At 38.1% G+C, this 15,117-nt stretch overlaps 1 protein-coding gene across 4 annotated transcripts in view; it reads left to right on the top strand.

Moving 5' to 3' along the window:
• Nucleotides 1–15,117, top strand: part of MYOCD (myocardin) — a 93,312-nt gene that overhangs the window by 21,297 nt on the left and 56,898 nt on the right. For all 4 annotated transcript variants that reach the window (XM_060081293.1, XM_060081291.1, XM_060081294.1 and 1 more), the window contains exon 2: nucleotides 14,162–14,227. In XM_060081293.1, the coding sequence (XP_059937276.1) occupies nucleotides 14,162–14,227 (66 nt within the window). The remainder of the gene's footprint in view (nucleotides 1–14,161; nucleotides 14,228–15,117) is intronic.

The following is a 15,117-nucleotide window of genomic DNA, read 5'->3' as shown; positions in this document are numbered from 1 at the left end:
AAAAAAAGAAAACAGTTGAGTAGAGGGAGGGTAGAACAGGAAATCAATCAAATATGAATAATATGATGGTCTTAGGAAGGCAGTGTCTCCATGGCAACACGGGAGGTGTGATGGGTAAGGGTGATGCTCATCACAGTGATGGTTTATTTAGATGGACCAAATAGAAGCTTAGCACACAGATCCCAGCAACTTCTTTGTAGGATACAACTTCATGGGCCCATGTCGTATTCTAGATAGAAAGTAATAAACAAGAATTCACAACTGCCAAAGAGTTGGGAAATACCAAGACACCTAGTGTTATTGTTTAGGGGGAAAGGCAGCTACTCTCCACCATCAGTGGTCAGAGGAAAGACATCTGGGTTTCACTTGGACCTGACAGCTTTGTCAATACAGCCCAAACTCAAGTATGAATGGGCGATAATCCAGCTTATTGGATCGGTATAGATGGCTCCCATGAAGAATTCTGGCCCCCATTTTGCTGCTTCCAAATTATCTAAGACATGGAGCAAAGAGCCAGATTCATTCTGTAATTCTTACAGTGTGTAAGTGTAAAGGCAGGTTTTTTTCCTTTTCTCTTTTTTTCCCTTTCTTTCCCCTCCCTTCCTCCCTCCCTCCCTCCCTCCCTCCCTCCCTCCCTCCCTTCCTTCCATCCTTCCCCTCTCCCTCCGCCTCATTCAGAATTAGAATCACCTCCACGCTGGGCCCAGGGAGGCAGCTCATGATCTGGGTGGAAGCCTTACAAATCTTTAGTTGTACCAAGACACTAGGCCCATCTCTGGTTTCCTTCCTGGAGCAGAAACTCACCCTTGCTTTAACTCATCTTTTATTTTCCAATACATACATATGAACTAATAGCCTTCACTGGAATATTCATACACACACAAATATTCTTCTTACAGTGAAAGAAAACGAAACCTTTTTCCTACTGTCTTTCTTTCTGTTACTTCCTCTTTTTACCTTTATCCCATCCTTGCTTTCTCTTCTTTTGTCTGCTCCCTTTTTCCCTAAAATCCTCAGTACATTCAGAACTGATTCAGACTCAGATTTCATCAGATTAAACTTTTCCTACCTGTTGTATATAAACATTTCCATGAATACATGGCACTCTCTTAACTTGATATGTCACCTCTGTTGCTGGTGTGAATAGAAGCTACTTTCTACCATTTGGTCCCTTGAAACCTTGTAATTACTTAGAAATCATTCTGAGGGCTTGGTTTTGATCATCTAAACAAGGATTGTGTAACTGGAGGGCTGAGGGTATTTCAGATTAGACTCCTACATCATACAAAATGTATATTTAAGTCAAGGATAAACCCAGCCTGCCAACAAAACAAAGTATCGAGGTCAGAAGATAAAGAAAAGGTAGAAAAGGATTCAAAGGTATTGAAGTAATATATATAAGTATTATATGACAGAATCTATATCTAAAATCCATTTAATTAGAAATTAATTATGTTAGAATAATTAGTTAACAATTTGAAAAAATAATGAAACCTTTTTTAATACTATATACTAAAATTAATTCCAGGTGCATTGCAAAGTCAGATACAAAAACCAAAACCATAAAAATATAAGAACATTTAAGTGAATATATAATCTGGAGATGGAGATTTTTCTAAGTATACACCAAAGATACAAATCATAAAAGAGTTTTTAAAAGGATTGCATATAGAAATGTTAAATGCCAAAAATCATCACAAACAAAATTGATTGGAAACAAAAGACCAGGGGAAATTTGCAACATATATGACTATGTTTAATGTGCTTCAGATATAAATAGCTCTCCCAAACCTATAAGAAAATATAATCCCAATGGAAAACTTTGCAAAGAATATTATCAGGCCACTCACAAAAGAAAAGATACTAATGATCAACAAATCTATGAAAATGTGTCTGACTAATTGGAAAGAATAACGGATACCATCATTACTGATCAAATTAGCAAAGCTTTTCTCCTCTTTAATATATGCGAATCCTCCAAAAGTCCCAGTAGGAGTACAAAGTGATACATCATTTCTGGGAAAAAAAATTAAATGTACAATAAAAGGGGGTTTGTTAAACAGATAGTAAAACATGACAAAACACTATGTGGCCATTAAAAATGAGAGTCTACATAGACACACCCACACAAAAAGTGACAATATATTACCAGTGAAAAAGCAAGGCACAAAGTAGTATAAAAACATGGTCTCATTTCTTCGCATAATATATTTGCTTATTTCTGTTTCTCAAACCTACTTTTTTCCTCAGAATTTCCTGGAATGTTGGTTAAAATATACTTCCAATATACACCAAAACTATTGGACTGTAGTCTCCAAGGAAAGATCCCAAAGAAATGTTTTTTTCCAGGTCCCAGGTGACTCTTGATATGAGAGAAATTGGGAAAATCCTGATCTAAGCTAATCTAATCTCTTCTGTTGCTTTATATTAAACTGAGATCCAGAGAGATTCTGGGACCAGTCTAAAGAAACAACTACGTAAGAGCAGAGGGGGTTCTAGAATTACATGTGCTGTATTCCAGATAAGTGATCCCTTTTTAGGGCACCAAGCTTACTCAGACCGATATTATTAAATTAAATTCCCATCAGCCGCCTTCTATTTTAGTCAGACAGGTAACAGAACTTCTCTTCAACTCCTCTGTTTTACATTCAGTAATGATCCTTCTTTGTTGATGGCAAATGGAAAGTTTTCCATTTCCACTGTTCCCTAGCAATGTGACATTTTCAAACAGTAGCACAAAACTCTTTAAATAGAAAAGATCCATTTCTACTCTATCGTGACTCAGTAACAGACCCAGGATTCTTCTCAAACTTTCCTAAAAATGTCATCTTTGGGCAGGACTCAAGAGGAACATTTCAGCCAAGGAGACGCATTTTCCACTCTGTCAGGAATGAGCAAGCATGGGGTTGGAACATAAAGTGTTTTGCAATCCTCAGAAAAGCAATACTTCTCACCAAAACCATAGCAACAGCTCTGTGTGATGCCGTCAGAGTCTGGGATCATTCAGGAGCCTCATCCTAACTGCAGACTCCACTGAGCCCATCACCTGTGTTGGTGAGAATGGTACTCTACATGACTGTTGCTATGGAAACACTACGGACAGTAATGCTGAGCTGAGGGTCCCTTACGTTGGGTTACCGAAGAGGCAGGGAGCATAAAACATGCCTCGTTTTCTAGTGGCTCCTGATTCTTCATTTGAAAGGAACCCTTCCAATGGAGGAAATACATTAAAACATAAGGTTTAACATGGCAGAAGTTACCATTTTATCATCCCAATGGTTCCATTCGGAATTTGCACCCATGAGGCAAATCTTTAAAGTCCAAAGTCATGGGTTTGAAGTTCGCTGTCCTTGCTTCTTAAGTCTATGGCCTTGGATGAGCTATTTAAGCCCTCTGGGCCTTATGAGTTATAACATAGGGATCAGAATTCATACAGGTACAGGATTAATGGGAGGTTTCAATGAGATGATTTATATAAAAACTTCTGTCCGAGAGACTGGCACTTTTCAATTCTACCAATGCCAGAGAGACAGGGAGAAATAGTGAACAGGAAGATGGAAGAATTGATCTGTGTTGAGTTACTGATTCAGCTTCTACTATTCACTCCTTTTTCTGTCCTCTGCCTTTCCCACTTCCCTCTCCGTACTGTATAACCTCTGTATCTCTGGTCCCTTCTTCCTACAAATCCCTCCTTCACAATTTGCATCACCTGCCCCCAGCAACTGCTAGCCCTGAACTTGGCCAGTATTTAAAGGCAGCAATGACTTTTTAAAACTTATACTTTAGTGCTCCCACTACAAGTTAAAGCTCCTTCTCTTCAAATTCTGTAACCAGAACCTAGCAGTTGGGCTTCCTCCTGAAGCAGCTATTAGCAGTATAAAACAGAAAGGTATTTGACAGCCTTGTATAGTTTAGAAAGTGGTTAACTCGTTAACTCCATCCCAATAATCCTGTGAAATTGGTTATTCTGACTTGTTATTGACACTGTTGCTATACACAGAGAAGGCTAGGACTCATAGACAGAGTGACTTACTCAAGGTCACGCGGCTTGGTGGAATCAAAGTTGAGTCTCTGTTTTCCATTCCCACCCTTGCTCCATCATATTGCTTCCCTTTTGCATCAGGAAAGGTCTGTCTGGGCATGTAGCAAAGGTGGTTGTCTATGTGACAAGAGAAATGTCGCGGTGTCCATCAATCCCAATATTTCCCTCCTCCTTAACCTGAAACTCTTCAGAGATGTGCACATTTGCACCTGGTCCTTCCCATTCTGACTGGCCCGCTTCCTCTGCTGGGCACAGGCAACTGACATGTTCTGGTTGCAACCCAGTGGTGTGTAGAGATATTCTAACTCCCATCCTTTTTTTTTTTAATTTACTTTATTGAAGTATAGTTGATTTACAATGTTGTGTTGATTTCTGTTGTATAGGCAAGTGATTCAGTTAGACATATATAAACATTCTCTTTCAGATTCTTTTCCATTATGGTTTATCACAGGATATTGAATCTAGTTCCCTGAGCTCTACAGGAGGACCTTGTTGTTAATTCATTCTATATATAATAGTTTGCATCTGCTAATCCCAAACCCCCAATCCTTCTGTGCCCTACCCACCTCCCCCTTGGCAACCACAAGTCTCTTCTCTGTCTGGGAGTCTATCTCTCTTTTGTAGATGGATTCATTTGTGTCATATTTTAGATCCCACATATAAGTGATATCCTATGAGATTTGTCTTTCTCTGTCTGATTTACTTCACTTAGTATGATAATCTCTAAGTCCATCCATGTTGCTGCAAATGGCATTATTTCATTCTTTTTTATGGCTGAATAATATTCCATTGTCTGTATATACCACATCTTTATCCATTCATCTGTCGATGGACATTTAGGTTGTTTCCATGTCTTGGCTATTGTGAATAGTACTTCTAGCTCCCATTCTTGGGTTGGGTATCCAGTCTCAGCCCCAGCTGCATGCAGGGAACCCAGTCCTGGTCCTGCACTATACTTGATCCAGAGGTTTCTATATATTCTTTAATAATCTTAAACAGGATGATGCTACCTATCCAGGTAGGGTTCACACTTATGATTACAGAATATTAAAGGAACATATTCCTCCTGCTTCTGGGGAGGTAGGTTCTTGGGGTGATGATGGAACTTGCTACTCACATCCTGACATTCATTTTGGGGGAAAAGCAGGCTAGAGTAGTCAAGACACATTTATAAAAGAAGGGTGATGTAAGATCCTCCCTATCAGGCATGAAAATCTATTATAAATCTAGAATAATTCAGATAGTGTAGTACTGGGGCAAGAAAAGCCCCAGACAGATGAGAAAATCAGAATTAAGAGCCCAGAACTTATGAATAAAGAAGCAACTTGATTAGAATAAATACCTGTGTTTGTACCAAGAAAACCAAATTGGACTAATTGTCAGTCTTGAAGAGAATTTAGTATAGTAGAGCTGATATTTTTATGATTAGATAAAAATCACTAATGTAAATATTGTGTAGTAAAGAACAGCATGTACTGAGGATTCCTTTTTGTTTTAACCTTAATATTTTCTCAAATCTTCTTATTGGTTCCTAGGCAAGTTATGGAAATTTCTAGAATGATATAAATATTGCCTAACAATTATTGTGTAATTGGTCACAATAATTATCACGTTTTTATTTTAATATTCGGGGGAAATATCACATTGGTTTTTATTGTCTCTTTTTGTCCTTAAATATAACATTGTAATGATTTTGATTTTTTTAATAAAGAAACTTAATTTAAAAAAAAAAAGAAGCAACCTGAGTGCAAACATGTGACTCAATTCTGGCAACGATGCCCAAATGAAAACAAAAATAGAGAAAAAAATTGCTTTGTTTCTGAAAGCTAAGACAGGCTGACACCCAAATGCCAGAACTGTAAGGGAACATATTGGGATGACATGGAAAAGACACCAAGAACTCACTCCCTTTCACCTCCCAAAGATAACCATATGGCCTCAAAGGAAGCGAAGAGGAAGCTCCGTGGATACCCGTAATTTGTAGGTGGTTGGAATTGGGAGTGGGGGAAGGCCTGGGCTGAAAAGCAACCCTCTGCTCAAGAGTATTTTTAGCTACAGTGGAGCAGTGGAGGTTTGCCAAGAGCTCTGGGGACACAAATGGCCACAGCAGGCTGAAAGCAGGGAGGGCAGTGCTGGTCAGTAAAGCACAGAGAGACAGTCAGGGATGGAGGCCAGACAATAGCTGAGGACAGCTGTGCCCAGAGGGAAAGGCCAGTAGTGGTACAGTTTCTGCCCCAATATCAGGGGTCTCCCACATGCAGCAGGAAGCAGGCATGGAAAGGGATGTGGTCATTCAGTCTCCACCTCTATAGCATCGGAGCTTTGCCAAACTTGGAGAAGAAGCCTCCCAGGGACAAATGCCACTGCCAAGATCATCCTGCCCTTGGCCGTCTGGCCTCTCCCTGTAGGCTTGGAGCACTGAACTGGCAACCAGGCCACCAGCTTCACTGGAGAAAAGGATTACAGCAGCTTCCAAGTGATAAGAGCAGCAAAGCCAAGGGTGCTGGACAACCCTGCCGTGCTTTACTTAGCTAGTGAGAAGAACATCAGAATAACCCCTCAAGAGAGCTATTTGCTTTATGGACCAAAAGCCTGCAAACAATTCCACTTCTAAGAGTGTATCCCAAAGTAATATCTTGAGGACGTGGCCCCAAATTAACTACAAAAAATGTCTGCTTCTGTTTTACATGGTAAGATATGGGAAACAAACTAATTATTCAATAACAGGCATTTCGTTCAATCACTTATGGAATAATCAGAAAATGAAATACTATGCAGCTTATAAAATTATCTCTTTTGAAGGGCATTCAATGGCATAGGAATATATTTGTGATACATTACTAAAAAGAGCAGCTAATGAAGGAAAACTTACTATATGATCCCACATAAACATATAGGAAAAAGGACCTCAAGTACATGAGTCAAATATTAATAATAGTTATATCTAGTTCAGGGATGAGTATTTTTTTTCCTGGAAGCCTTTCTGTATCTTGCAGTGTTTCTACATTGAGTTCATATTGCTTTTGCTATCCACCCTTTATCCCTCTATGTTACATTCTAAGGGAATGGCTCAAACATCCAGTTTACTGATTTATTTTTAACTGTATTCATTCAGCCATCCACTTGAGTGTGCTTATTTTAATGAACTAAGTTATACTTTGACCTTTGGTCTATTTTTTAATTTTTTTTTGATTATAGTAAAACACACATAAAATTTACATTTTAATCATTTTTAAGTGTACAGTCAGTGGTATTAAATACATTCACATGGTTTTACAACCATCATCACCATCCATCTTCAGATCTCTTTCATCTTGCAAAACTGAAACTCAATACTCATTAAAACAATAATTCCCCATGGCCTGGTCCCCTCCTCCCCTGGCAATCACCATTGTTTCCTCTGTCTCTATGAATTTGACTACTCTAGGGACTTCATATCAGTGGAATCATGCAGTATTTGTCCTTTAGTGACTAGTTTATTTTACTCAGCATAATGTCCTCAAGGTTCATCGACATTGTAGCATGTGTCAGAATCTCTTTCCTTGTTAAGGCTGAATAATATCCTACTGTATGTCTACACAACATTTTGTTTGTCCATTCATTCACTGGTGGACACTTGGGTTATTTCCACCTTTTGGTTACGGTGAATAATGCTGCTATGAACATGGGTATACAAGTATCTCTTCTAGTCTCTGCTTTCACTTCTTATGGACATATACTCAGAAGTGGGATTGCTGGATCATATGGTAGTTCTCTTTTAATTTTTTGAGGAGCCACCATACTGGTTTCTATAGTAGCTAAACTATTCTACATTCTCAGCAGCAGTGCAATTTCGTCACATCCTCACCAACACTTGTTAATTCCCATTTTTTTTTAACAGTAGCCATCCTAATGGGTATGAAGTGGTTATTTTATTTTATTTTTAATTAATGAATAGTATCTTGCCTGTCTCTGAGAAATACCTGCTCCGTTTGTTCACACTGTTTTGTTGAAGTTTGGAGACTTTCTTTCATGGTGCTGACATTCCTCCCAGGTTAGGTGATTCTTGATTGTACCCTCACGTATGCCCTGTGGATACCTGTTAGACTGTCTGATGCACAGGTGAGCACAGTCTGTGGGGAAAAGACATGTTGCTTCACAGTCTGAAGCCCACCACTGTGTCTCCCAAGATGACTTGTTTACTGCTCCCACCTGGAGACAGTTTCATCCCACATAACCAATGCCCGATCCAGTGTATAGAGGGGTACAGGACATAGTAGGCGCAGACCTCTAGCTTTGGTACCCCAATTAACAATCCTGTTACATTGAGCCTTAGACTCCCTCCTGCTCCAAGGCAAGGAGGATCCTTGGCATGGCTTTCAGTCACTCACTTGTGTATGTCTTGGTATGAGTTTTCCAATCCAATCAATTCCATATTCATTTTATGTCTCAGAGATTACTTACAATTCCAGTCCAGTGAGGAATCCCCTTTTTCTTTCCCTGTGAAGGTATAGATTTTTAAAACTATCATTTCTGTTATTTATAGCAATCAGTTGTGTACTCTGTCTGCCATCTTGAAACAGAAAACATTTACTACTTTTGCTGCTAAGAAGAGAGAAAAGGATGAGTGTAAATTAGTATAAATTAGAACTTAGCACCTAGAAACAGATCATGGCTTATATTAGAACTCTAATAAATGATGAAAGCAACATTACAAATCAGTGAGCAAAGGAAAATTCTTTAATAAATGGCAGAGATATATGTAGTTTGCCAACTATTTGAAATAAATTAAAGTTATAGTCTAGCCTCAAACCATACGTCAGATTCCACATGTGGGGATACATATATATGTATATATATTTCTCTCTTCCTTCATATCACCAAATTCTTCCAATTTTTTTGTTCAAAAGTGTTTTCATATTTTTCTCTTTCATTCACTTCTATTACTTTAATGCAGTCAATCTAAGTCAAAATAGCTTTATATCTAGAGAACTGAAGCAGGCTTCAAAATGGTTGACTCTAGTAATGGGATATCTCTCTAAACTTTTTCCTTTATTGGATTAAGATCTATGATAAATACAAAATAACTGAGATTCTTACTTACTTTTGGTGTAATATATAGAATATGGAAGTTATTTGATGGAGAACTTGCAAAATCACTTATTCCAATCACAATATTTTGATAGAATTTACTAGTAAAACAATCTGGGCTTGGAGGTTTTTCTGAGGGGGGAATTTTTTGGTAATCAGTGTAATTTATTTATTAAATATAGCATATTCAGATTTATGGTTCTTCTTGTATCAATTTTGGTAAGTTATAGTTTTCAAGAAATTTTATCTAAATTGTCAAGTTTATTGGCACACATTTGTTAATGACATTTTCCTATTGTCCTTTCTAATGTCGAGAGTCTAGGGTGGTAATTCCTGATGTTGGTAAAATTTATCCTTTCTCTCTCTTTTTTTTTTTTTTTGTCAGTCTAGTGAAGGCTTTGTCAGTTTTGTTGTCTTGGCAAAGAGCCAGCCTTTGGCTTTGTTAATTTTCTCTGGTACTTGTCTGCTTTCTGTTTTGAAGACTTCTGCTCTGATCTTTATTTCTCTTCCTTCTACTTACTTTGAGTATACTTCGTTTTAGCTCACTAAGGTAGAAACTTAGGTCATTGATTATTTAAATCTTTCTCCTAATCTAACAGAAGCACTCAAGACTCTAAGTTTCCCTCTAAGCATTGCTTTATCTGCATCCCATAAATTGTAATATGTTGTATATTCATTATCATTCAGTTCAAAATATCTGTAATTTCCCTTGTGATTTATTTTTTGACCTATGTATTATTTAGAAGTTATCACCTAGTATTTTCCTAAATAGCACATTGGTTCCCATTTCTAATTAATTCCAATGTGATCAGAGAAATACTTTACATGAGTTCAGTTTTTTTAAAGTTTATTGAAACTTGTTTTATGGCCTAGTATATCTTGATGAATGTACTATGTGCACTTGAGAAGAATGTTTATTCTGTAGTTAGTGGGTGTAGAGCTCTATAAATATAAATTAAATCAAGATGGTTGATATTGTTGTTCACATCCTCTATGTCATTAGTAATTTTTTATCTAGTTCTACCAAATGTTGAGAGGGATCTTAAAAATCTACCATGATTTTGAAATTATCTATCCCTTTAGTTCTGTCAATTTTTGCTTCATGTAATTTGAAGCTCTTATTAGATGCCTGTCCATTTATAATTGCTAGGTCTTCCTGATGAATTATCTTTTTTATAATTATGAAATGTCCCTTCTTTACCTCTGTTAATGCTTTTTGACTTAAAGTATATATTAACTGATATAGCCATTCTACCTTCTTATGATTACTGTTTGTATGGTGTATCTTTTTTCCATCTATTTGTTTTTAACCAATCTGAGTCTTTATGTATGAAGTGTGTCTCTTGTAGACAGCATATAATTGAATATTGCTTTTTAAAAAATCCCTCCTGGGGCCTCCCTGGTGGCGCAAGTGGTTGAGAGTCCGCCTGCCGATGCAGGGGATACGGGTTCGTGCCCCGGTCTGGGAGGATCCCATATGCCGCGGAGCGGCTGGGCCCGTGAGCCATGGCCGCTGAGCCTGCGCATCCGGAGCCTGCGCGTCCGGAGCCTGCGCGTCCGGAGCCTGTGCTCCGCAACGGGGGAGGCCACAGCAGTGAGAGGCCCGCATACCGCAAAAAAAAAAAAAAAAAAAAAAAAAATCCCTCCTGATAATCTGCCTTTTGAGTGTTTAACCCATTAATATTTAATGTAATTATTGATTACCACTTTATTACTCATTTTCTGTTTGTCCCTCTACTTTTTGTTTCTATTTTCCCCATTTCTTGCCTTGTTTTGGATTATTGGAATATTTTTTAACATTCCATTTTAATCTATTTATTCTTTTAAATTATACCTCTTGGCATTTTTGTTAGTTGCTCTAAGGATGAGAATATACATAATTAACCTTTCACAGTCTACCTATAGTTAATATTATACCACTGCATGTAAAGTATACAAACCTTGCTGTCACAAAGGGCCCTTTATGTTATAGTTGTTACCTGTATTACGTCTACATGCCTTAAGAACATCACCAGACAATGATATGACTTTTCTCTAAACAGTTTTATACACACACACACACACACACACACACACACACACGACATCTTTAAAATTTACCCAGCCAGTTACCATTTCTGATATGCTTTCATCATTCTTGAATATCCAGGTTTCCTTCTGATATCATTCCCCTTCAGCCTGAAGAATTTCCTTAAGCATAGTAGTAAGTAATAAGGAATTTACTTCCTTATTGTAGTAAAGTCTGCTGGCAACAAATTATCCTGTTTCCCTTTTACCTGAACATATCTTTATCTCACCTTCATTCCTAGAGGATATTTTCTATTCTGGGTTGACAGTTTCATGTTCTGTTTTCATTTTGTTTTATTTTCTGGACTCCATGATTTCTGCTGAGAAGTCTGTGGTTATTTAAATCAATGTTTCCCTTTATGTAATGTGTTGTTTCTCCTGGCTACTTTCAAGATTTTCTCCTTCTCTTTGGTTTTCAGCCATTGGATTAGATGTATCTAAGTGTGGTTTTCTGTGACTGTATCTGGTTTGGGGTTTGTTGAACTTTCTGAATCTGTAAATTTCTGTTTTTCACCGAATTGAGGGAGTTTTGGCAATTATTTATTTTTCTGCTCTCTTTCTAGGACTCTAATTAGCTGATATTAGACTTTTGGATATTATGGCACAGGTACCAGAGGCTCTGTTCACTTTTTCCATCATTTCCCTCCCTCTTCTTCAGTTTGCTCTGTGTTCAAGTATACCGATTAGTTACTCTGATATTCATTCTTTTTTCAGGCCTTTCGGTGAATTTTTAATTTCAGATATTCTACTGTTAAGTTTAGTATTTCCATTTGACTCCTTTTTATGTGTTCTGTTTTCTTGGTGAGACTCCCTGTCTTTACATTCATTTCAAGTATGTTTTCTTTTACTTCATTGAGCATAGTTGAAAATAACTAAAGTCCTTGTCTGATAATTCCAACATCTGGGTCATCTCAAGGTTAGCATCTCATTATTGTCTTTTCCTTTTAGAGTGGGTCACATTTTCCTAATTCTTTGTGTGTAGAGTATTTGTGCATTGCATCCTGGACATTGTGAATCTTATACATAGACCCCTACGGTCCTCAGGAGAATGCTGATGTTTTTGTTTTAGCACACAGTTAACCCAGGTAGAGTCCCACTTTAAGCTCTCTCTTGCCTGTGTGCACAGATGTTCAAATTCCAGTTTAATTTTAAACCTTTGCTGTGCTGCTTTGAATCTGCCCCATGGAAACATCATTAGTGGATCAACCTGAAACGTGTAGAGATTCACACATGGAATTAGGGAACCCCCTCCTCCAGCTCCCTTCCTTGCTGATTTCCCCCTTACTCCCTGGTGGGCAGCCTTGGTTGTCTGGGCACCTTTTCCTGATTCCTCTGGCCAGAAAGATGAGCAGGTTTTCTATTGGAGTTTTAACTACCTATGACTTGCCACTTTATGACTACAGGCCACCCTCAAGGCAAAGCCTCCCACCCCAAAATGAGAAACTCACCTGCATGTAAGTCACCTCTCCAAGTTTCAACTCCTCCCTACAGTCTTCCTGATTTTGTCACTATTCAGAATCCTCACGTAGTTATTTTTCACATTATGTTCAGAGTTTATGGTTTTTATCAGTAAGAAGGTTGGTCTGAAGGAGGGCTTGAATAGTAAATGCTCATGTCGTTTTCATTTATCCACAAAGTAAAATAATTTAGTCCTCTTTGTTGTCCAGTCCTAAGATGGAGTCATATGAGGCTATTCAGTGAAGCACAGTCTAGCCACCAAAAGTAATTAAAGGTATTTCAGCAACATTGGTCTCTCCCAAGAAAGTTTGGTGAGAAGCCAATTCAAAACCCACAGCAACACTTTTTAAATTGTCTTTCTCCATTACTCTCTCAGTATATCTTATGACTGCATTTGCTCTGAAGCCTTACTCTGAAATACTAAATAAACTTGATCAGCCCATATATCCTTTTCATCTTTGCTTCTCTCCTCTCCATTCTAATTTTATCTTCATAAAAGCAATGCTTATTCTCTCTTTTCATTATAAGGTGATTAAACCAATCCCTCTCCTTGAAAATTTCTGCTCTTTCTATTCTTATCCTGAGCAACTTAAACCCAGGAACCAAGATGGCGAACTCAGAATCTCCCTGAGAAAATGTAAATGTCCAAAGATGGGTATTTTTTTAGGAGGAAAGGGGTGAAGAGAATGAGAAAATCATAAATACTATACTCATTTTATATATATATATATATATATATATATCTCATATATATAAGTACTTACATGTATAAATATATATATATAGTCTGTGCTAGGGATAGTAACAAAGTTTTATAATTTATAGTTTGGACAGATTACAATGTTTTAATTTTTCTAGGTAAAGCATGACTCCGGTAGCCCTTCTCTGAATTTCCAGGTGGATTATAAGCTCTCATAATACTACCATTTATTGATGACTTAGGTGCCAGGCACCCTGCTAAGCAGTCTGCATACACAGTTTAATCAAACTATATAACAATCCTGTAAGGCAGGCATTGTTCCCAGTTACAAATGAAAACACTCTGAGGGTCAGAGAGGTTGAACAACTTGCCCAGAGTTACCCACATAGGAAGGGACTAGAGATGGGATCTGAACCCAGATGAGACTGGAGAGGCCAAGCTTCCTTTACTCCATCTCCTCTTTTGAAATCATGGCCAAGTTCCCAACAGTGTTTGATGGTATTCACCTCCCAGGTAGTATAGCAGGGGAAGACAGAGCATGGTGCTGTGAAAGTAACATTCACTTCACAGAGGAGACAAGTCTTCTAGTCTCTGGTTGTTACCCACTTGCTGCAAAACCCTGCAACCCCCTCAGCTTCTCTCATCCTTCCTTCTCCACATCTACAACAAACATGCAAGTGTCCTTCACGCAGACTTTCAGAACTGTTCTAGAAATAATGCAAGAAGAGTGATGCAAAAAAAAAAAAAAAAAAAAGTACAAGGCAAATAGAAGTGATTGCAATCAGTCTTAGCCCAACTCACAAACTAACACTTGCTTTTCTAAGTTTTACAGTTACGGCTTCAACAGAGAAGGACCCAAGAACAGCTGGCTAACCAAGGCATCATACCACGTGAGTAGCTGCATCTCTTATTGACTGATCTGTACCATGGGACCATGCAGCTTGGGAGCTGGAAAGCACCTCAGAGGTCATAGTCTAATTCCATGGATCAGTCTCCCCAGATCCTCACAGACTCTGTGTCAGCAGGAATCCCAGACCTTGGAGGCTTAGCCTCAAATGCTACTCACCTGTAAGGGCTTCCCTTTAATCATATAGGTTGTACCTAAAATTTCAATGTGGTGGTTTGTTTACAGGACAAACACAATTTTATGGGCATCCATCCCTCTCTCCTACTTTTAGAATTGGATCTAATCACTCTTCTTTCTGGAAGCATCAATCACAGCATCTTTTTCTCACCTCCTCGGTTTCACTTCTGTTTGGGTACTTGAGTCCACAAGTAATTGAATATTGTCCAGTGCTTCCTTTCTGGAATGATGAGCAGCAATACCATTCTAGTGTAAATGGTATAACATTGAATTACTGGCCATCATTTGGGTCAAAGAAAAAGGATTATCATATCTTTTAGAAGATACGTTTGAACTTTTCTGCCAGTTTAGCAATTGAAGCTAACTTTTGGTTAGCTATAGAAACAGGAAAAGTACTGGATAAATGGAATCACCATGTAAGCTCCTTTAGGTGACACTTTCTAACTTCTCACCCCAGCAAAATTTAAAAGTCAATATCCGTAATGACTCCTGCAGAAATCCAGGTCCTTGTCATGACTGTGGCTTCAGGGTTAAGCATGCAACAAGCAAGCATGTGCCCTTGATTGAATGTCCTGCAGGTAGTAACCTTGGTGCCCTGTGATCCAAGGTCCAAACAATTTAAGTGTTGTCCGTGCTTCAGAACCAGAACAGAACTAAGAATATTTAAGTCCCTTTCCTTTGGTAATTCAGGTGAAG

The sequence above is a fragment of the Mesoplodon densirostris genome, chromosome 18, assembly GCF_025265405.1.
Source record: "Mesoplodon densirostris isolate mMesDen1 chromosome 18, mMesDen1 primary haplotype, whole genome shotgun sequence".
NCBI classification, from domain to species: Eukaryota; Metazoa; Chordata; class Mammalia; order Artiodactyla; family Ziphiidae; genus Mesoplodon; species Mesoplodon densirostris.
This window is presented reverse-complemented; position numbering and strand designations above follow the sequence as displayed.